The 23,668-nt window shown below is 38.1% G+C and overlaps 1 protein-coding gene across 2 annotated transcripts in view; it reads right to left on the bottom strand.

The window, feature by feature from the left end:
• nkain2 (sodium/potassium transporting ATPase interacting 2) overlaps window positions 1–23,668 on the bottom strand; it is a 203,542-nt gene that overhangs the window by 23,042 nt on the left and 156,832 nt on the right. For both annotated transcript variants that reach the window (XM_057822650.1, XM_057822651.1), the window contains one exon: window positions 453–513. In XM_057822650.1, the coding sequence (XP_057678633.1) occupies window positions 453–513 (61 nt within the window). The remainder of the gene's footprint in view (window positions 1–452; window positions 514–23,668) is intronic.

Below are 23,668 nucleotides of genomic sequence, written 5' to 3'. Positions count from 1 at the left end.
TGGTGCCATAAGACTGTCATAATTATGACATGACACTGTCATGAGCATTTATGAATGCTTATAACAGATGTCATTTAGTGGTATCCGGCAATTATCTCACTTTTGAATGGATGTAAAAGATCCAAGCTGGACATAAATGGAGTTATTGACATAATTTGCCGGATGTCACTTCACAACAGAAGCATTCAGTAATGCACATGATACTGTCATGTCATAAGTATGAATGACGGTCTTATGACAATGTTATGATGACGCTTTGTAATAAATTGTTACCAATCTTCAAATAAGCCGCATTGGACTATAAGCCGCAGAATTCAAAATGAAGGAAAAAAGTAGCGGCTTATAGCCCGAAAATTACAGTACTCAAGACAAATGTCAAACAAGCTTTTTGTGTAAATTTACTCTCATGTAATTCATCACATATTGCATAAGAGATGTGTGTGGGCACTCACAGCTGTCCTCCTCCTCCGAGATGAGTTTGACCACGTAGCAGGCGTAGATGAAGCCCGCCAACTGTAGGACACACAAAGAAACATTAAAGCGTTGAGGGACATGACCTCGGCACAGGAAGCGCAGTCCAGAAGAAAAAGAACGGGTCATATAAGTGGATCAGAACACTGTGTTATCTTCAATCTCTTGGACAAACGCTTGATCGCATGAAGAAGCCTTGGAAATTTCCCGCCGTTACACAAGGTGAAAAATCTCCAGAGGGCTTCGATCGCTTTTCAGGCAGAATCCAATCTCTCTGTGGTTCATTTGTGTTCACGGCAACCGAGGAGATTTCCGATCGGCTCGGATGTGAAAGGTCAGCGAGGTGACTTCGGCGCATTCCGCATTCCACGTTCATATCAAGGTCTCGACCTCATTTAATCTAAATAATGCTGAGATCCCATTGCGCCCCGCTCGCCTCGTCTCGTGTCGCCCACGTCCTCACTCTGACTGACAAGTCAATTAGTGACACAAATGTTCACGCTGTAGCCAAGTTATAGTACGACAAGTGGTAGAAATTAGCAGAATGTTTTTAAAAACAGTTCCAAAAGACTTTTTCCTGCTTGTTGTTGTCAAAATGGAGAGTAGTTGGAACAAGTACACACTGTTGCGCATTTTTAATCGCATTATGTAAGATTTTCTTTTGAATAGTAGGGCCACCAGGATTGAATGAATCAACAACTAATTAATGATTAAATTAATCAGCAGCTGTTTTGATAGTCGATTCAGTTCTACAGTCCCTGACAAAAGTCTTGTCGCTTATCCATTTTGTAGAAACAATTGCTAATAACCGGACTTTTAACTACCGGTATTCAATTGGTTCCAGAAATGGCTCATATGAAAGCTAAGACCCTCCCAAATGATCTTGAATGTACAAAAATATATTTGTTTCACTGGAAAAAGATTTATCATTTAATCAATCAATCATTTTATCATTTAAACACCCCGCACAGGTCAGACCCGTGAATTTAGTCACCATTTTAATATGTGCAAATTTTGGTGAGTTTTCGAGCATGTTCAGAACTTCAAATCGGCCATTTTCATTTGCCCTAAAGAGGCCCAACCCTAAACCCTAACCCTAATCCCCAAATAAGACCTACTTTGGAAGGCCTCCCAGGTCAGGCCTGTGAATGAAAACTCACCATTTTGATAACTTAACATCTCATATGTCTCATGAAGAGTCTCACCAATTTTGAGGAGGATCCAACTAACTGCCTTGGTGCAATGGTCTCTAACGTGCACCCTGGTTTTCGACAAAAATGGCATGTTTTCCAATATTCAATCCAAAATATCCGATTTCCTGTTGGGTTTCGAATATGGGTGCAAGAGACTTTTTGAAGCATTTTTACACAAGGTATCGACTCCCCAAATTTCATCACTCTACATTGAAAAACCTCAATGGAGAGGCCTTTTTTCAAAATTCCGGGGGGCGCCACTGAGCCATTTTGTGACATTTTTTCACAACGTTGCCAAATTATCGAAATTTTCGCGAAACCGCATGTTTGTACCAATTTTGGTGAGTTTTTGAGCATGTTGAGACCTCCAAATTGGTGATTTTCATTTGCCATGAAAAAAGAATAATAACAATCCTTTGCATAACAATAGGGCCTTCGCACCATGTTGGTGCTCGGGCCCTAATAACCTGACTTTTAATTATTCAATTGGTTTCAGAAATGGCTCATATGAAAGCTAAGACCCTCCCAAATGATGTTGAATGTACAAAAATATATTTGTTTCACTGAAAAAAGATTTATCATTTAATGAAGACATAAAGGTCAAATTTTGGCAAGACCAAAGTTTTGTCGTCTACAGAAAGTAGTCTGAAAATTGGACAAAAAATGTACTTCAAATACAAAAATATGTTGTTTTACTTGTTTTCCTTACTAAATGTGTGAAATTATTCAAACATTATTATACTATTATTAGTAGGGTTGTTCAGATCATGTTTTTTTGCTCCCGATCCGATCCCGATCGTTTTACTTTGAGTATCTGCCGATCCCGATATTTCCCGATCCGATTGCTTTTTTTTTTGCTCCCGATTCAATTCCGATCATTCCCGATAATTTTTCCCGATCATATACATTTTGGTAATGCATTAAGAAAAAAATTAATAAAACTCGGACGAAAATATACATTCAACATACAGTACATAAGTACTGTATTTGTTTATTATGACAATAAATCCTCAAGATGGCATTTACATTATTAACATTCTGTGAGAGGGATCCATGGATAGAAAGACTTGTAATTCTTAAAGGATAAATGTGACTTTGTATATTGTGACTAAATATTGCCATCTAGTGTATTTGTTGAGCTTTCAGTAAATGATACTGCAGCCATTTAACTTCTGCCCAAATGCATGATGGGAAGCGCAACCATGACTGTCCGTAGGGCTACCAATTGATATATCTTCTCTGCGTTGGGAAAGAACATAGGGTGTTAAGAAAATGATCAACTACTACCTTTCTTCCCTACATTCCCACGTTATATTTAATTGTTGAGAGAGGTATTGTAAGGCTTTAGCCACATAAAAAAAAGTTCCAAAGGCTGTCAAAATTCTCTCAACTCATTATACGCTGCCTTTTAGCGCTATCTATAGGTAAAACGGCGTCTTTATAGATATAGAACGCGAGAATGCCTGAGTGGGTCGTGCAGCGCATGCGTTAATTATTTAACGTGATTAATTAAAAAAAAATAATTACCGCCGTTAAACGCAATAAATTTGATAACCCAACTTTAAGCCAAAACTACTTTGGATGAGTGTAAGACATTTTGTCTGTAACGTTAAATACAATTAGAAAATGATTTTAAAAAAAAAAAAAAAAAAAAAAAAAAAAGGCATGTCCGATATTTTTTTGCCGATTCCGATACTTTGAAAATGACGTGATCGGACCCGATCGATCGGGACATCTTTAATTACCGGTATTCAATTGGTTCCAGAAATGGCTCGTATGAAAGCTAAGACCCTCCCAAATGATGCTGAATGTACAAAACTATATTTGTTTCATTGAAAAAAGATTTATTATTTAATGAAGACATAAAGGTCAAATTTTGGCAAGATCAAAGTTTTGTCGCCTACAGAAAGTAGTGTGAAAATTCAACAAAAAATGTACTTCAAATACAAAAATATGTTGTTTTACTTGTTCTTGCTCCTAATTTATATAATCATGTTCTTTGTGCTATAGTTATAGATTTTCGGGGCATTTATCGGTCACTTTCTATTCATTTGCAGATCACTTCCTATTGAATTTGAGTCACTGCCTAATCATTCCCGCGTGACTTACTCTTCAGTAACCCAAAATTAACAGGAAGTGACGTAAATTGCACCAAAATCAACAGGAAGTGACTGAAAATCACCAGCAAATAACTCGAAATGCCCCGAAATTAAACTCGTCGATTGACGTTGACCGCCATAGACGTCCAATCCGTTTGAAGTGGGAGGGTTGGCAGCGAATGAACAAATGTTCATTCGCTGACACCCTCCCAGTTCAAACGAATTGGACGTCTACTAGTGATAAACTCATTCCTGAGCCTTGCATCGTAAATCGCATCGTATTGTGAGCTAAACCTACTAGTCAAAATGTAAAAACACGTGTTAACAGCCAAAGCTGCATTCTCAGTCCATTTTATCGGAAGCTGCCCCCATGTCAATTGTTGCTTGGGCCGAGAGGGTTTGTTCCTCCAGACTGAATGCTGAAGCAGCGTCTGCTCTGCTCTCAGCAGGCTCATTGCCTCGGAAAATGGCTTTCCGCCGCACACTTTGCAACGGCCGGCTGCGGAGGAGCTTTCGCGCCGCCACCCCTGCTGCGATGCACATTAATATCCTGTTAATATTCTGACCACTCAAGTATTCCATTTCGGTGTTGCCGCATGTAAACACAATTTCCTGTTGACAAAAAAAAAAAGGGTTGCTTGGTTATATTGTCTCCTGATGTGAAGAAAACCCAAGTAAGATAGATGCGCCAATATTTGTATACGTCTTATCTTTTGCTGCATTGAGAGGGTTTGCTGGTGTCTGCTCGTGAAGCAGATATGTATTTTTACATCTATTTGATCATTTATCATCATTTCGGTTGTACAGTGCCACAAAAACTACTTTGGGAGGAAGGAAGAAAAGTTTTGTTCTAACATTTCTGGATACATGCTTACCAAAGAGGTTGTTTTGATCAAGTTTGTGCTTTTATTTGTTGGTATTGAAGGGAATAGCATAATTTCCAATATTTACTGTTTTTTTGTATTACTCTATCAGGCCCAATATAAAATAAATAGCATTTAAATCATAGTTTAAGAAAGCAAATGGAATATATTTGATATACAGTGGCATGAAAAAAGTATCTGAACCTTTTGGAATTTTTCACATTTCTACATAAAATCACCATCAAATATGATCTGATTTTTTGTCAAAATCACACAGATGAAAAAACAGTGTCTGCTTTAACTAAAATCACCCAAACATTTATAGGTTTTCATATTGTATTGAAGATAGCATGCAAACAATGACAGAAGGAGGAAAATAAGTAAGTGAACCCTCTGCCTAAGTAGACTTAAAGAGCAACTGAAACCAATTTTTACGAAAACAATTTAAGTCAGGTGTGTGTCCAATCACTGATGAGCAGTTTAACGACCTGCCCACTATAAAACACACACCCTGTAAGAATTGTCTTAATTAGAAGCATTGTCTAATGTGCATCATGAGTCGATCAAAAGAGCTGTCTGAAGACTTTGATTTGTATAAAGCTGGGAATGGATACAAAACCATCTCTAAAAGTTTGGATGTTCATCAATCGACAATCAGAGAAGTTGTCTACAAATGGAGATTTTTTGGAACTGCTACTTCTCTCCCAAGGAGTGGCCGTTCACCAAAGATGACGGCAAGAGTTCAGCGCAGAATACTCAGAGGGGTAAAAAAGAACCCTAGAGTGTCTGCTAAAGACTTACAGAAATCACTGGCACAGTGCAATATCTCTGTGCACACATCAACTATATATAAAACTATGGCCAAGAATGGTGTTCATTGGATGACTCCACGGCCACTACGGTCTAAAAAAATATTGTTGCTTGTTTAATGTTCGCAAAAAGGCACTTGGACACTCCACAGAAGTTTTGGCAAAGTATTTGTGGACTGATGAAACCAAAGTTGAATTGTATGGGAGTAATACACACAGTCATGTGTGGAGGAAAAATTGAACAGCTCACCAACATCAACACTTTATCCCCACCATGAAACATGGTGGAGGGAGCATCATGATTTGGGGCTGTTTTGCTGCTTCAGGACCTGGACAACTTGCTATTATTAATGGTCGAATGAATTCAAAGGTTCATCAGGATGTTTTGCAGTAAGACTTGAGGCCGTCTGTCAGACAGTTGAGGCTGAAAAGAAGATGGATGCTGCAACAAAACAATTACCCAAAACACAGAAGTAAATCAACTTCAGAATGGTTTCAGATGAACAAAATACATGATCTGGAGTGGCCAAGTCAAAGTACAGACTTGAACCCCATTGAAATGCTGTGGTATGACCTAAAGACAGCGATTCATGCCAGACATCACAGGAATCTGACTGAACTACAGCGGTTTTGTAGAGAAGAATGGGCCAAGATTAGTCCTGATCGACGTGCCAGACTGATCTGCAGCTACTGGAAGCATCTGGTTAAAATTATTGCTGCCAAGAGGGGGCACAAAATATTAGATGTGATGGTTCACTTACTTATTTTTCCCCTTTCTGTCATTGTTTGCATATTGTCCTCATAAAATATGAAAACCTCTAAATGTCTGGGTGGTTTTGTTGAAGCACAAACTGTTTTTTCATCTGTGTTTTTGACAAATGTCAGATCACATTTGATGGTGATTTTATCAGAAATGTGAGAAATTCCAAAAGGTTCAGATATTTTTTCATACCACTGTATGAGAAGTTGGACTTTGAATGATTGGAATTTGCAGCAACAAGACAACGGGTAGATAACGGCGTAACAGATACAGGATGCCTGCTGCCTTGGAGGACCTAGGCGCGCGTCATGAAACTGAGTGAGATTGACGCTGACGGAGAAGGACAAGCAGGTGATGGCCTGGACATCTACAAGCCCACGTGTGGACCACCAAATCCCACCATCAGCTCTTCTGGTGCTAACAATGGACAGTCCAGAACAATGGCGGGACATCCCGTCTTGCCACAAGGAACGCCTGATAACAAGACGACTACACAGCTGAGAATTTGATCACTCAGTGCTTCTTTTGCACTGAGGCTGACAAAATCTTCAACTCTGGTTGCCTTGGCAAAAGTGACCCACGGACTCAATCGCCCAACGTGCAACAGAAAATTACCCTAAACAACACCCAAATACACCCTTCCCCCGGAGCACAGCCCGCCCCACCAGAGCCTTCAAAAGACTGAATTCTTTAGCTAGTGCTGGCTTTTCTCGGAAACATTTTTGTGTACTTGTTGTTTGTCGACCCTGGAGCCAGCTTTTTTCCTTGCCTGGGTCTATTTGCTGTTTTGCCTTGCTGTATGATTGCTGTCGACTTGGAATAAATTTTTCAGCTTTTAAAATGGAGTCAGTACAAGGGGTTAAAACTGAGGTGAACACGCGGAGTTTGGCCTTTTGGCCGGGTTATCGGGGCACCGCCGGCCCAGGTCACTGGAATTGCGCTAGTGCTGTTTCAGTGGTTTGGCTAGCGTGTTTCCGGCAATCTGGCTAAAAGGTCAAAGTTAAACACTACACACTGCCACGATTAATGAATGAATTGACAACTCATCGATTCAATGTACTGTACAGTTTTCTGATAATATCGACCACCTGATAATATCAGCCGATAAAAGCATTTGAAATAATATCGGAAAAAAATCATAATCTTTTATTTATATGTTAATAAATGTCAACAACTGCAATGTTGCTTGTACTTTTTATTGCCATAGGTGAACCGATTGTGTGATAAATGTGTACATAATACTCCATTAAAATAATCAAAGGCCCTTGAATCGAATTAAACAGCATAATGACAGATATTGTAATATCGGCAAATACTGATTTATTGTCCGAAGACTCAATATTATATCATATCGACATGAAATTGTTTTTTTGGGAAAATTGGAAAATTTACACCCTTATATTTACTCTTGAGATTTCCTTGTTGCCAGGTCCAGTAGCAGCAAAGCAGCCCCAATAAATAATCAAGATCCTTAATATTTCATTTCATTCCATTTAGATTGCAATTTAAAGTTGCCGCTCCACAGATATCACAGCGATTTGTGACACTAACGACGATGGCATCCTCCATTTTCCATTTGTCTGAATTATGGTTACCTAGTAACTACAGAAGGGGAAAAGAAGGATGTTGGGACTGACAGCAGGAGTAGACGAGCCTGTCAAGAAATAATAGGTACAACTTTTCCTCGCAAAAGGATTGAGCGTAAATTAGGGCAGAAACGTTCGGGGGTACGGCACTAGTCTAAGAGAACATCCTTGCCCCATTTATAAAACTTGCTGCTCAGCAGGTGCCGACTGTCATAACATTATGTATTTAGTCACCTAGAACGCTAGGAAGAGAAGGGCTAACGACGCAGTAGGTGACAAAAAATGTGTTTGAGAGTAGTCTCAATGAAATATGGCATCTTATGTCCTTAGAACTACAGTATTTTTTGGACTAAAATTCGCCACAGAGTATAAATAACACCAGCCAAAAATGCATGTCTAACGAGACGAGAAGACACGAAACACACACGGTAAGATTTGCTTTCTTATTTTGACAAGAAAGAATATGCAACATCGCTTTAGCCTTTAAAGGTCTTTGCTGAGTGATCATAACACACAAAATGTAACTCGTAGCATTAGCATAGCATTCACGTTCGCGCTAGCATTAGAGTAACGCTAATGCCGAGCGTCCACTTAAACTCTCATACATCTTTTTTTATATATAGTTCATGGCGTCCAAGTGGGTAGGTTTAATTCATTGAAAATAATGTACTGTTTTCCTGCTGCGTGTGTATCATCACCAAGTTGGCGTTGTCCTTCTAGACGCTAGATGTGCTAGTTAGTTAATGTTCATTTGAAATTGTTGGAAACTTTTATTTATTTACTTTATTATTAACTTTTGAATTTTATGGACGAAAGAACTTTGAGTAAACGTCAAGTAAAACTAGATGAATTTAGTCTGCGTTTTAATCATCAAAAACTAGACAAAGACACATTTTGAAATGGCTACACTATGACTAAGAAGTATTTTTGTACAAAACACTGAGACTATGACGAAAATTAAAATGGCTGCCAAAAACAACGCTGCATTATAGTAGTAATAAAATAAAGAACAAAGTGCTGAATCAGTATTTGTTAACATATTAACAGTTATTCAGATAACGATAAACAAAACTCCCGATTTCACTCCAAATCACTACCAGTCCATTCAAGTCTTCGTCTTCAGTAAGACTTTTGAAGAACTGCACCAACTTGAAGTGGAGGGCACCTGAGTATAAGTTCCAGGTCCAGCCAATCAATGAAAAAAAGTGCGACTTATAGTCCGGAAAATACAGTATGTTAATTTCTCATGTTTAGTATGCAATATTAGCTAGGGAAAAACGTGAAAAATTGAGAGGGTCGATTCTAGTGCTGCAACGATTAATAGATTAACTCGAGTAATTCGATTATAGATAAGATTCGGATTAAATTTCGCTGCTTTGAGTATTTAATTAAAGTGGCATTGTAATGGTTTGTTGTAAAAGTGTTTGCCTTTAGTTTTGATTGATTTGGGTGGATACACTGCCCTTCAGTGGCCACATTGAATATGATATAACTCCTTTCAAATGGCTGAATCCAGCTGCTTCCTGTTAAGACCAACATAAGATAAGTTTCTGTTTGAGCTAATATTTTTTTAATGCATTCGTAATTTAGTTTATAGGTATATTTAACCATTTTTTGTGGGAATATATGCTTGAACCAGTTATTAAGAGCATTAAAAAAAGTTAGCATTTTATAGCATTTAAGCTAGTAGACTTTGCTATGCAAGTTAGCCAATTGTTCTTTTGTTGTACATAGATCCTCATTTATTTATTTATTTATGTATTTGTTTATATCGTTTGAGGCTCAGACAGATTTTGGATTTTTTTATTTACCTCATCCAATTACTTGATTATTTGGACTAACTAGTTCATTAATTAATCGACTACTAAAATAATCTATAGCTGCAGCCCTAGTTGAGTCAACATTAAAACTAGGGCAAATACAAAGAATTATTTTGAAAGTCGACTTAACACCATTATTTTTGCGATTTGTTAAGTAATCGGCTCATAATATAAATCACATTATTTACTGTTGTATTACTCTGGGTTTCACATTTCAGCTATGTCCATTGGAATTAAAAAAAAAAAAAAAACTACGCGCTAAGAAAAGTAGGACTATGACTACTATGTAACTGTATCATTGTCTTTCAAAACAAAACTAGATGTTTGTTAACAATTTGTGTTGAGTAAGGCTGCAACAACTAGTTGATTAAATTGATTAGAAAATTAGTTGCCAACTACCGTAATTTCTGGACTATAAGGCGCACCGGACTATAAGCCACCACCCACCAAATTTGACATGAAAACAGCATTCATAGATAAGACGTACTGGATTATAAGCTGTAAGTTGTCCTCATTGCATTATGGGATATTTACACCAAAAGATATGAACTAGTAACACTTCATTTGACAGTGGTATCATAAGACTGTCATGAGACCAAATGAACCACCATTAACCTTTGAACCAATTGGCTGCAAAGCCTTACTGTTTCTAAAAGCTTCATTTGGCCATCACTGCTCCCTTGGAGGAGACAGTCAACCTCTGCTGCCACCTGCTGTCAACACGGGTGTCATCCAACACTCCTCCTAGTATGCATTGCGGCACTACAGATGTAAATAACAATCACGTTCTGTGCTCATTATTTCTTCAGTTACTGTTCCAGTTGTTTCATTAATTGCTAGTTATGGTATTTGGTAACATTTTCTTGGATAGTGGTGCCATATTAATGTCATAAGACAGTCATAATTATTACATGACACTGTCATAAGCGTTAATGAATGCTTATAATAGATATCGGTTAGTGTCATCCAGCAAATTATCCCACTTTTGAATAGACGTAAAAGATCTGAGCTGGACATAAATGGAGTTAGTGACATAATATGCCACATGACACATATTGACACTTGTCATAAGCATTCAGTAATGCCCATGATAGTGTCATGTCATAATTATGATGTCCTTATGACAGTCTTTTGATGCCGCTGTCAAATAAAGTGTTACCTATTAACCCAAATAAATCAACAAATAAGCCGCACTGGACTATAAGCCACAGGATTCAAAATGAGGGAAAAAAGTAGCGGCTTATAGTCCGAAAATTAGGGTAATTTGATAATCGATTTTCGCCGGCGGCTATGAGCAGTTCCGTTTGGGTCCTTGTTTGTGTGCACCAGTGATTAGAGCAAGTGAGAGAGAGTATTACGAAGTGTCATGAGTTAGATTGTCTTTCGTGTTGTTAGATCCAGTGTGCCTCTGTCAGAGGGTGAGTAAATGAAGCCAATTGTACTGTTTGTATTCTTTGTTCACGAAACGTCACTACTTAGCACGGAACGCTGAGCTAGTTAGCGGTTATGCTAATCAGTGTCTTAAGTGTCCGTTTGTATTGTGTTTTGGAGAAGCATATTAGCACTTGACTTATTGTTAGATACTAAAGTTGTCTCCTATCTTTTTATAAGAACCCAAACACATAAACCCATTCATATAACAGTTTAAGGTCCCAACACAAACTCCCATTTAAACTGTAAATTGTCATACAAGAGAGTGTGCTTGAAATTGGTTTTATTCATTGTTTCACTGTCTTCATTGTTACGTAGAGCTAGTGTTGCAACGATTAATCGATTAACTAGAGTATTCGATTAGAAAAAAGATTCAAATTAAATTTTGCTGCTTCGGGCAGTTGTTTAATTAAAGTGGCGTTGTAATGGTTTGTTTTGAAAGTGTTTGGATTTAGTTTTATTGATTTGGGTAGATACACTGCCCTCTAGTCTGCCTATTTCACATGGCTGAATCCAGCTGCTTCATGTTAAGACCAACATAAGCAATTTTTTGTTTGAGCTATTTTTTTTCTTAAATGTATTTGTAATTTACTTTATAAGTATATTTAGCCATTTTTTGTGGGCATATGTGTATTTGTTAAGAGCATGTAAAAAAAAAAAAAAAAATTAGAATTTTATAGCATTTAAGCTAGCGGACTTTTACTATTTAAGTTAGCCAATTGTTCTTTTGGTGTACATAGATCCTCATTCATTTATTTTTTTATACCGTTTGAGGCTCAGCTCAGGTGTTTTAATTTTCCTTATCCAATTACTCGATTATTCGAACTATTTAGTTCATCAAATAATCAACTACTAAAACAATCGATAGCTGCAGCCCTACTTACAACATACCTCAAGTTAAACTGTGATGGTAATTGCAAAAAGTCACATTCATCCAATTAACTGATTATAAAAATAATCGTTAGTTGCAGCCCTAAGTATCAATACAGAAGTCGCAGAGCCCAGCCAAACAATGAAAAAAATTGAACATTGGGTACGATTGACGGCGTTTGACGTCCAAGAAGGCTGTAATGCTATTGATCGCCGCCAGCCCTTCCAGTCAAAATGGACTGGACGTCGATCGCCATGACTGAGTCAATCAGGCATACACTCATTCCGGTTCCTTCTGAGGTCACCTTCCGCTGAACCGATCCCTGCTGCAGTTCGCTGACGCCGCACAAAAAAAAAAAAAAAAAAAAAAATCCCAGCAAAACTGAATCTTCTCAGTCTTACGCAGCAACATCACTTGTGAAGATGGCTTCCCGATTCAAATTCCTAATTGATTTGCCCCCATTTTCCCTCTCATTCCGCGCCGCTGATGATAAGTGCGCATAATCGCGCCGCCGTCGTCTGTCTGCGTCTGATAATCTTGTTATTTTTATTGCCGCAAACATTCCGCTTGATCATTAATCCCTCGCCGCTGATAAATTGCGCTGTCACCGAGGTGTCTCATTTTACGGGAATAAATATGTTTGCCGAGCTGTGACGAACGCTCTATCGCAGAGATTTTGCCCTAATCAGAGCTTCGGTTGACTACGATGATTCAACATTTGAAGCAGAACAACGGTGTTCACAAATTAATTTTGAAGTATAGGGGACAACAAGGTTCCTTTTCACAAGAGTTGGTTGTCACGCTTGCTGTAACTTGACCACCAGAGGGCAGCATTGCACAATATCATAAGTGACATAACATGAATTGGGCGAGTAAAAAATATCTACATTGTTTTTACCGTAGAGTAGGGGTCTCAAACTTGGGCTCGGGGTCTAATTGAATCATACGGAACAATAATTAGCGGCCCCTTATTTGGCATCGATATAGTATCATTATTACGGCTGTCAAACGATTAAAGTTTTTAATCGAGTTAATCACAGCTTAAAAATTTATTAATTGTAATTAATCACAATTCAAACCATAAATATATACCTATAAAATATGCCATATTTTTCTGTAAATTATTGTTGGAATGGAAAGATAAGACACAAGACGGATATATTTGTATTTGTTTATTATAACAATAAATCAACAAGATGGCATTAACATTATTAACATTCTGTTAAAGCGATCCATGGATAGAAAGATTTGTCGTTCTTAAAAGATAAATGTTAGTACAAGTTATAGAAATTTTGTAGTAAAACCCCTCTTAATGTTTTCGTTTTAATAAAATTTTCAATCAAAAAATAAACTAGTAGCTCACCATTGTTGATGTCAATAATTACACAATGCTCATGGTGCTGAAACCCATAAAATCAGTCGCACCCAAGCGCCAGCAGAGGGCGACAAAACACATAAAAACACAAGTAACAAGTGGACATGACACTGTGCTGTCATTTTAATCTGTTTGAGCGGGGCATGTGCGTTAATTGCGTCAAATATTTTAACGTGATTAAAAAATGAATTACCGCCCGTTAACGCGATAATTTTGACAACACTAATATTGATATATATTATTCATATTATTATTATTAGTTAGGATTGCATTATACATTGACACAATAAAAGAAAAATTGCTGATTAAAAATTTTTTTTTTTTTAAAAAACATGGGTTAATTAAAAAAAAAAAAAAAAAACTTTATTCTTGCCCTAGATAGTCTATGTTTTGATTTGTTTTTCTCTCTTTTATGGACTGGGTCATTTTTTTTTTTTTTGATAGGGTGTCATTTGAATGTACCAAAGTGGACACTAACAGAGTGGACATTTTGTGCTAAAGTTAGCTTTGCTAGCATGATATATATATCATTAACAGAGTGGACAACACGTTATAATCAACCACACTGAACGTACTTCATAAAACTGCAAAATCTCATCTTTAAAGGAGGTAAAATATATAACTCTTTGCATATATTGAATTTCCCGCCATTAGTGTTATCGCAGAAGAGTGATGCAATTAATAAATGGGGAGTTTTCTTAAAGGGACACTAACACAACTTAGCAGGGTGGACAGTGACACTGGGGATGAACAGAATGCGGAATGGAAAAGATAAGACACAAGACGGATATATACGTTGAACATACTGTACATATGTACTGTATTTGTTTATTATAACAACAAATCAACAAGAGGGCATTAACATTATCAACATTCTGTTAAAGCGATCCATGGATGGAAAGACGTAGTTCTTAAAAGATAAATGTTAGTACAAGTTATAGAAATTTTATATTAATGTTTTCGTTTGAATAAAATTTGTAAAATTTTCAAACAAAAAAATAAACTAGTAGCTCGCCATTGTTGATGTCAATAATTACACAATGCTCATGGTGCTGAAACCCATAAAATCAGTCACAACTAAGCACCAGCAGAGGGCGACAAAACACTAAAAAACACAAGTAACAAATGGACATGACACTCTGCTGTCGTGTTAATCTGTTTGAGCGGGGCATGTGCGATAAATGCGTCAAATTTTTTAACGTGATTAATTAAAAAAAATAATTACCGCCTGTTAACGCGATAATTTTGACAGCCCTATATATAACGCATTCTTGTTAATGTTCCTTGAAAGAGGAAAAATTCTAAAAACTAACCTCATTCTCCTCAACACGGAAAATCTTGTTTAATTGATTCAGACACAAAAATCAGGTCTTTCTTGGACAAAGCAAACAAAAGACCCACAGCTTATTACTTATTCATCAAATATGGGATTAGTGCAGCAGAGCACAGCGGCTGAGTGACATGCGTGGCATTGTTCTTTCTCCTTCCTTGATCTTTGAATAACAAGTGGCCGTTACGAGTGTCAAGCCGCCCTCCGAAAAAGCTGCTCCGGTTGACGTTTTGACCCTGGCGTTGACATCGGGGCGCAAAGGACGTCTCATGGTGTACATTAAATGAAAACATACATATGCTGTGACACTGGTGCGAATTTACCCGCCTACGCTGATGTCTGACTGTGGTCACTTGAGGCATTATTATGAGCGCTGTCGCCACCAAGCAGTGGAGAAAAGTTACAAAGGCTAACAAAGTCTGGGCAAACTTTTTGGCAGCTATCTGTCGGGAACTCTGTTCTGAAAACAGCTGGCAGTGACGGAGCCGAAGTTCTGTGGGTTCCCTCAAGGCACCGTTTGGATGTATGTCTGGGCGACAGAGTGGCTGGCGAAGAACTAGGAAATGAGTGATGTGCATAGGCGCGAATGCAAATCCGGTATTGAGAATTTGGGTCCAAAAATCCTCGGGGGTGAGAAAACCTCAATTACAGCGGAAAGGAAGCCAAACCTCACAAGACTTCCCAACCCGGCGGGCACCGGAAGGCTTAACCCGTAAATGCATTTTTCATTTTTCTGTTACCAGAAATGATTAATTTTGATCGTTGACTAATCACTGATTATTTTTGGGACGAGACGACTAATCGCCTCCTGTAAAAATGAAGTTATTTACTGTTATATTACTCTTAGCTTAATATTTTAGCTGAAAATGTGCATTGAGATGAAAAATATGACTATGAATACTATTTAATTATGTATTATTTGGAATCCGATAATGGCTTTTCAGCCGATAACCCATATGCTGAAGTTGTCCAACTCCAAAAATCTGATACCGATATCAAACCAATTACGGTATTTGCGATATATGTATGCCCCACTGGTTGCTCATAATAATGATAAATGTAACAACTTCAAGGTTTTCCAAATAAAATAAACATTCTATGAAAAATAAGAGAACAACGTTAACTGTAGCTGTAGAAAAACTAATGTCCCATATACAGTCGGGCAAATAAGTATTTAGTCAAACACTAACTGTGCAAGTTCTCCCACTTGAAAATATTAGAGAGGCCTGTAATTGTCAACATGGGTAAACCTCAACCATGAGAGACAGAATGTGGGGAAAAAAACCCAGAAAATCACATTGTTTGATTTTTAAAGACTTTATTTGCAAATCATGGTGGAAAATAAGTATTTGGTCAATACCAAAAGTTCATCTCAATACTTTGTTATTTGTCAGGGAAGCTCAAGTTTGAACTCCAAGACAAGTGTTACCTCGATAGCTAGACTACAGAAATAAATACGACCACAACCATGGATTTAGTAGGTTTTAGTACAAGAGCTCTTGGGTACAGACGCGGAGTAACACACAAAGCGCCTCTCCGCATGTGGACAAAAGAGAGATACAGGGCATCCCTCTATTTATGGGTTGACACCAATAGAAACGAAATTGAAACTTAGTAAAAACATCTCAAGTTACAGAAAAACATCTCTCATAGGGGAAAAACACCTTAAGCTGTAACCTTGAATCACCAGCTGTGGCCAGGAAGAAGTTTGATAAGCCACAGTTGTTATATTGCATTCATTCAGGGGATATTGGAAAACAACAGGAACATGAAAGTCCATATTTGGACATATTGACTCCGTCTACAATCGTCAAGACTATGAGAAGGCCCACTCAAAAAGATTACAACAGATTATTTTAACAATGATACTCTATGCCAGTGCTTCTCAATTATTTTCTGTTACGCCCCCCCAAGGAAGACGTAAATGTTTCGCGCCCCCCCCCAAACTCTCTGCCGCCACTGTAAATAGTATCATTTGTCTATAAAATTACTATTATAAATACGCATCTGCCTAACATTGCGTCCTTTTTTTTTCTAATAAAGAAAAAAAGTAACATAGATCAACTTATAATAAAGTATAACTTTATTAACATTGTTTTGTCTGTAACAGAGAGGACTTGAGGCGCATTAATTTGCCTTAATTAAAAAAAAAAAAAAAATCCAAACTGTTAAAAACACTCAAGGTACATTTTTGACCATTTGATACAGAAAAATAAAATGTAATAAAATCAGTAAATAATAACAAATTAAAATTGATTAGAAACATTCACTCATGAGGACAATATGCCAAAAAATGTGACCGAAAAAACAAAACTGAATAAAAGAAAAAAAAAAGAGTGTCCTTGGACAGAAGGACAGTTTTTATTTTTGCTGCTCACAGTATTTACTTCCTTGTGGTTTGGAGTTATTTTGCAATGAGCATGCTAACAATGCTCACTGGTTTAATGATATAACACTGACAAAGCAGGACGATTGTTGGAAAAATTTCGGCACGTTTTCGCTGAAAAACAAGCAGCTTATCAATGAGATTGGGGTCTAATGTCTTTAAGTGGCGTCTTAATTGATTTGGCTTCTGGCTGTCCGCTATAATTATTTTTAGACACAGTAAACAGTGGTCTTTCCTCAACACCCACTGTATTAAAAGTCAAAGCTAAAAGGCAAACGGCACGAAAAAAGCGCATTCTCGGCGGCAGAGGTAGAACCGTAGGTGAGGGCGGTCGTCGTGACGATCCCAAGCCGAAAATGGCACTTCTCGGGCGGCGAAGTGAGAACCGGACAAGGCAATGGGTCGCTGCGTGAGTGAGTCCGGTCGGAAAACGGCTTTCGAAAACGGCGCGGCGCATTGCTCCTCATATCTGTTTTCTATTTGCTGAGTGCTCTTCTTTAATTCAAAAATACTGCGCGCACTCTGAAACTGTGAGCGCCACTGCCACACAGTGAGTGGTTGTGCAAGTACACTTTATTCCAGTACGGCAAAACAAAACAACAAAAAAAAGCATGTTCCCCGAGGTCACATGCGCCCCCCCTGGCATTGCTCTGCGCCCCCCCAGGGGGGCGCGCCCCACTATTTGAGAAGTACTGCTCTATGCTATAATGTTCTCATGCAAGCATAACAAAAGCCTTCAGCATATAATATATAATGGTTGTGTTTTAAGCATGAATAAATTCCCTCACATTATGTACCCTTTGTAGAGCAGTGATGTTTTGCGTTTGTCGTTGGGCAACACAGACTTTCAATTCCTTCCGCAGATTTTCTATGGGGTTGAGATCTGGAGACTGGCTAGGCTACTCCAGGACCTTGAAATGCTTCTTACGAAGCCACTCCTTTGTTGCTCTGGCTGTGTGTTTGGGATTATTGCCATGCTGAAAGACCCAGGCACGTCTCATCTTCAATGCCCTTGCTGGAGGAAGGAGATTTTCACTCAAAATCTCTCGATTAATGGCCCCATTCATTCTTTCCTTTACACAGAGCAGTCGTCCTGGTCCCTTTGCAGAAAAACAGCCCCAAAGCATGATGTTTCCACCCCCATGCTTCACAGTGGGTGTGGTGTTCTTTGGATGCAGTTAAGTATTCTTTCTCCTCCAAACACGATAACCTGTGTTTCTACCAAAAAGTTCTATTTTGGTTTCATATGACCATAACACATTCTCCCAGTCCTCTTCTGGATCATCGAAATGCTCTCTAGCGAACCGCAGACGGGCCTGGACATGTACTTTCTTCAGCAGGGGGACACGTCTGGCAGTGCAGGATTTGAGTCCCTGGCGGCGCATTCTGTTACTGATATTTGCCTTTGTTACTGTGCTCCCAGCTCTGTGTAGGTCATTCACTAGTTCCCCCGTGTGGTTCTGGGATTTTTGCTCACCATTCTTGTTATCATTTTGACGCCACGGGGTGAGATCTTGCATGGAGCCCCAGATCGAGGGAGATTATCAGTGGTCTTGTATGTCTTCCATTTTCTAATAATTGCTCCCACAGTTGATTTCTTTGCACCAATGTTTTACCTATTGCAGATTCAGTCTTCCCAGCCTGGTGCAGGTCGACAATTTTGTCTCTGGTCTCCTTCGACAGCTCTTTGGTCTTGGCCATAGTGGAGTTTGGAGTGTGACTATTTGAGGTTGTGGACAGGTGTCTTTTATACCGATAATGAGTTAAAACAAGTGCCATTAATACAGGTAACGAGTGGAGGCTCGTTAGACCTCGTTAGAAGAAGTTAGACCTCTTTGACAGCCAGATATCTTGCTTGTTTGTGTGACCAAATACTTATTTTCCACTCTAATTTGGAAATAAATTCTTTAAAAATCAAACAATGTGATTTTCTGTTTATTTTTTCCACATTCTGTCTCTCATGGTTGAGTTTACCCATGTTGACAATTACAGGCCTCTCTAATCTTTTCAAGTAGGAGAACTTGCACAATTGGTGGTTGACGAAATACTTATTTGCCCCACTGTAAAAAAAAAAAAAATTGGAATTGAGCCTTCATTTGAACTAAATTCAAATGGATTGGACGTCTATTACCGTCCATGGCAGCCAGTGAGTGAGTAAAGTACATTGGGTTGTTGTTACTAAGAAAAAGAAGTGCTGATCTAATGTTAATTATCATTTGATCATGATATTTCATCATTTTTTTTTTTTTTGCGGGTGGGGAAAAAACATGTTGACTTAGACTGAGTGCAGTCTCCCCTGCCACCCAAAAACAAGAGGCGTTTTCTGGCTGATGAAATAATCCCCATTTCTTCTCGGGGTTTCACCAATCAGCAAAATTACACGCAGTACCACACTCTGGACGCGACAGACTGTACGCCTTAAAAATGCATCTCATTTCAATTACTGCTCTCGTTCTGTTGTTTCTGGTTGTGTAGTCAGGCGGCAAAAGAAAAATGTAAGTTTTTCCCGCTGCTGAGCTGCAGACACCGCAACGCCTACACGACACACAGACGCTCCTTTTGCTTAGTTACCGGTCGGATTTCCAGCTCTAAAAAAAGATAGCACCTGTGTTTTTAGTCCAGTAAGAAGGAAAGTATTCTTCGGCACAAAAAAAAAGTCATATTGACTTTGCAAGATAAAAAGTATGAGGCACTAGAAAAATTCTAGGCAATACTGGGTCACTTCTTTTTCATTTAGGGCATTTTTAGGTCACTTTCTGCTAATTTTAGGTTACTTACTATTGATAATGAGGCAATCCAGGTCATTTATTAGCGCTTCTGGGACATTTTAAAGTCACTTTCTGTTGAGTTTTGGCATTTTAGGATATTTTACATCATTTCCTGGCGATTTTAGGTCAATTACTATTCATTTTATACAATTTTCTATTAATTTTGGGAAAATTCGGGTCATTTCTTAATTTCGGGTCGTCTCCTGTTGATTTTGGGACATTCCCCGGTCACGTCCTGTTGAGTTTGGGTATTTTGGGATATTTTTAGGTAATTTCCTGGTGATTTTAGGTTATAAGCGGAGTCTAAGGTATATACAGTATTATATATATATTAGAGCTGTCAAACGATTAAAATTTTTAATCGAGTTAATTACAGCTTAAAAATTAATTAATCGTAATTAATCGCAATGAATCGCAATTCAAACCATCTATAAAATTTGCCATATTTTTCTGTAAATTATTGTTGGAATGGAAAGATAAGACACAAGATGGATATATATACATTCAACATACGGTACATAGGGACTGTATTTATTTATTATAACAATAAATCAACAAGATGGCATTAACATTATTAACATTCTGTTAAAGTGATCCATGGATAGAAAGACTTGTAGTTCTTAAAAGATAAATGTTAGTACAAGTTAGAGAAATTTTATATTAAAACCCCTCTTAATGTTTTCGTTTTGATAAAATTTGTAAAATTTTCAATCAAAAAATAAACTAGTAGCCCGCCATTGTTGATGTCAATAATTAATTACACAATGCTCATGGGTGCTGAAGCCTATAAAATCAGTTGCACCCAAGCGCCAGCAGAGGGCGGCAAAACTCCATAAAACACAATTAACATATATATATATATATATATATATATATATATATATATATATATACATTAAACAATTATTAAAACCCCTCTTAATGTTTTCGTTTTAACAAAATTTGTAAACATTTCAATCAAAAATAAACTATTAGCCCGACATTGTTGTAGCCCGCTCATGGGTGCTGAAGCCTATAAAATCAGTCGCACCTAAGCGCCAGCAGAGGGCGGCAAAAATCCATAAAACACAATTAGCATGTGAGCATTTCACTCTACTGTCATTTAAATCTGTCTGAGCGGGGCATGTGTGTTAATTGCGTCAAATATTTTAACGTGATTAATTAAAAAAATTAATTACCGCCTGTTAACGCGATAATTTTGACAGCCCTAATATATATACATATATACATACATACATATACATACATACACATATATACATATATATATATATATATATATATATATATATATATATATATATATATATATATATATATATATACATACAGGTATTATGTGTGTATGGGTCAGTTCATGCTCATTCATGGTTATATTAAGTCACTTCCTTGATTTTAGGTCATTGCGTGTTGATTTTGGGGCTTTTCCAGGTAACTTCCTGTTGATTTAGGTCACTTCCTATTGATTCTGGGGCAATTCAGGTCAATTACTAATGGTTTTGGGGCATTTCGGATCACTTCTTGATGACTTTGAGTCACCTTCTGTTTATTTAGCGGTATTTCCAGGTCACTTCCAATCAATTTTAGATTATTTCCCATGTATTTGGGGGCAATTCTGGTTCACTTCCTGCTCATTTTTGGGCAAATTTACCATAATTTTTCTCCTTCATTTTGAATCATGTGGCTTATAGTCAAGCGTGGCTTATTTGTTGATATTTTTGGGTAAATAGGTAACACTTTATTTGACAGCGGCGTCATAAGACCGGCAAATTATGTCACTAACTCCATTTATGTCCAGCTAGGCTCTCTTACATCCATTCAAAAGTGAGATAATTTGCCGGATAACACTAAATGACATCTATTATAAGCATTTATTAATGCTCATGACAGTGTTATATCATAATTATGGTTGTCTGATGGCGCCACTGTCAAAGTGTTACCAAAGACCGCAACTAGCAATTAATGAAACAAGTGGAACAGTAACTGAAGAAATAATTAGCACAGAACAGGAATTTTGATTGTTAATAACAATAACAGTGTTGACAGCAGGTGGCAGCAGAGGTTGACTGTCTCCCCCAAGGGACAAGTGATGAGGAAATGAAGCGTCTTGAAGCAGTGAAGCTTTTCAGGCAATTGGTTCAAAGCTTCATGGTGGTTCATTTGGTCTCATGACAGTCTTATGATACCATTGTCAAATGAAGTGTTACTAGTTCATATCTTTTGGTGTAAATATCCCATAATGCAATGAGGACAACTGCGGCTTATCGTCCAGTGCGGCTTATCTATGAAAAAATGACGTTTTCGTGTCAAATTTGGTGGGTGGTGTCTTATAGTCAGGTACGCCGTTTGGTGCAAAAAATTACGGTAGGTCACTTTCTTGATTTTAGGTCATTCGGTATTGATTTTGTGGATTATCCAGGTGACTTCCTGTTGATTTAGGTCACTTGCTATTGGTTTTGGGGCAATGCAGGTCAATTCCTAATGGGTTTGGGGCATTTCGGATCACTTCTTGATGACTTCGGGTCGGCCTCTTTTGATTTGGGGGCATTTCCAAGTCACTTCCTGTTGATTTTGGTCAGTTTGGGATATTTTAGGTCATTTCCTGTTGATTTTAGGTCAAATTGTATTTATTCAAGATAATTTTCTGTTAATTTTGGGGCAATTCTGGGAAACATCCAGCTCATTTTTGGGCATATTTAGGTCACATCCTTGATTTTAAGTCATTCCGTGTTGATTTTGGGGCTGTTCCAAGTGATTTCCTGTTGATTTAGGTAATTTCCTATTGATTTTGGGGCAATCCAGGTCAATTCCTAATGGGTTTGGGGCATTTCGGATCACTTCTTGATGACTTCGGGTCTGTCTCTTTTGATTTGGGGGCATTTCCAAGTCACTTCCTGTTGATTTTGGTCAGTTTGGGATATTTTAGGTCATTTCCTGTTGATTTTAGGTCAAATTGTATTGATTAAAGATAATTTTCTATTAATTTTGGGGCAATTCTGGGAAACATCCAGCTCATTTTTGGCCATATTTAGGTCACATCCTTGATTTTAAGTCATTCTGTGTTGATTTTGGGGCTGTTCTAGGTGACTTCCTGTTGATTTAGGTCACTTCCTATTGATTTTGGGGCTTTTCCAGGTCAATTCCTGCTGATTTAGGTCACTTCCTATTGATTTCGGATTACTTTCTCTTGATCTTGGGTCAGTTCTGGGTCACTCCCTGTTGATTTGGGGTAAAAAAAAAAATTATGAGCACTCAAAGATTTTTTTGTGGGTCCGAGTTGACGGGTCAAAAGGATTTAATGGAAAAATCGCTGTCAGTCTCTGCCTGTTTAAATTGCTTGGATGTTTATAAAACATTTCTGACAATACTTGGAAAATACTGCGATTCACATCATATCATATCAATATTTTGTCCCACGCCAACAGTACAGTGCATTACTTATTAAAATTCTTGTGCCAGCAGCCTCTTACTTCACACTTTTGTACATCTCAACCTTGATTTAACACCCGCCGGCGGCGGTAGCAACCCTGCATACCAAACTACGGCATAATTACAACATAACCCTCCGACTTAAACAGCAAGTCGACGCCATTAAGAACTTTGACAGCGTTTCCACCAATTTAAGCGGCTCGCCGGGCGAGTCGGCGGTCAGGTTGCGCGGTGTGTGCGCTCATGAGCCATGACAGCCTTTTCTCGCACCAATTACAGTGAGACAGTGGTACAGCTGCGTGGCGGGCTTGGCACTCCGCCACGCTATAAGTATCACTGTCAACTACCTCAGCGGTGCGAGGTCGTCATCCAAAGAGACGAGGATGCAGAGGCACCTGCTCACCCGCGTCGTTTCTCCGATTCGGCTGATTTAATAATGAATGCCTTTCGCATATATACCGCGTATATATTCGGCGC

The sequence above is a fragment of the Corythoichthys intestinalis genome, chromosome 19, assembly GCF_030265065.1.
Source record: "Corythoichthys intestinalis isolate RoL2023-P3 chromosome 19, ASM3026506v1, whole genome shotgun sequence".
In the NCBI taxonomy this organism is placed as follows: domain Eukaryota; kingdom Metazoa; phylum Chordata; class Actinopteri; order Syngnathiformes; family Syngnathidae; genus Corythoichthys; species Corythoichthys intestinalis.
This window is presented reverse-complemented; position numbering and strand designations above follow the sequence as displayed.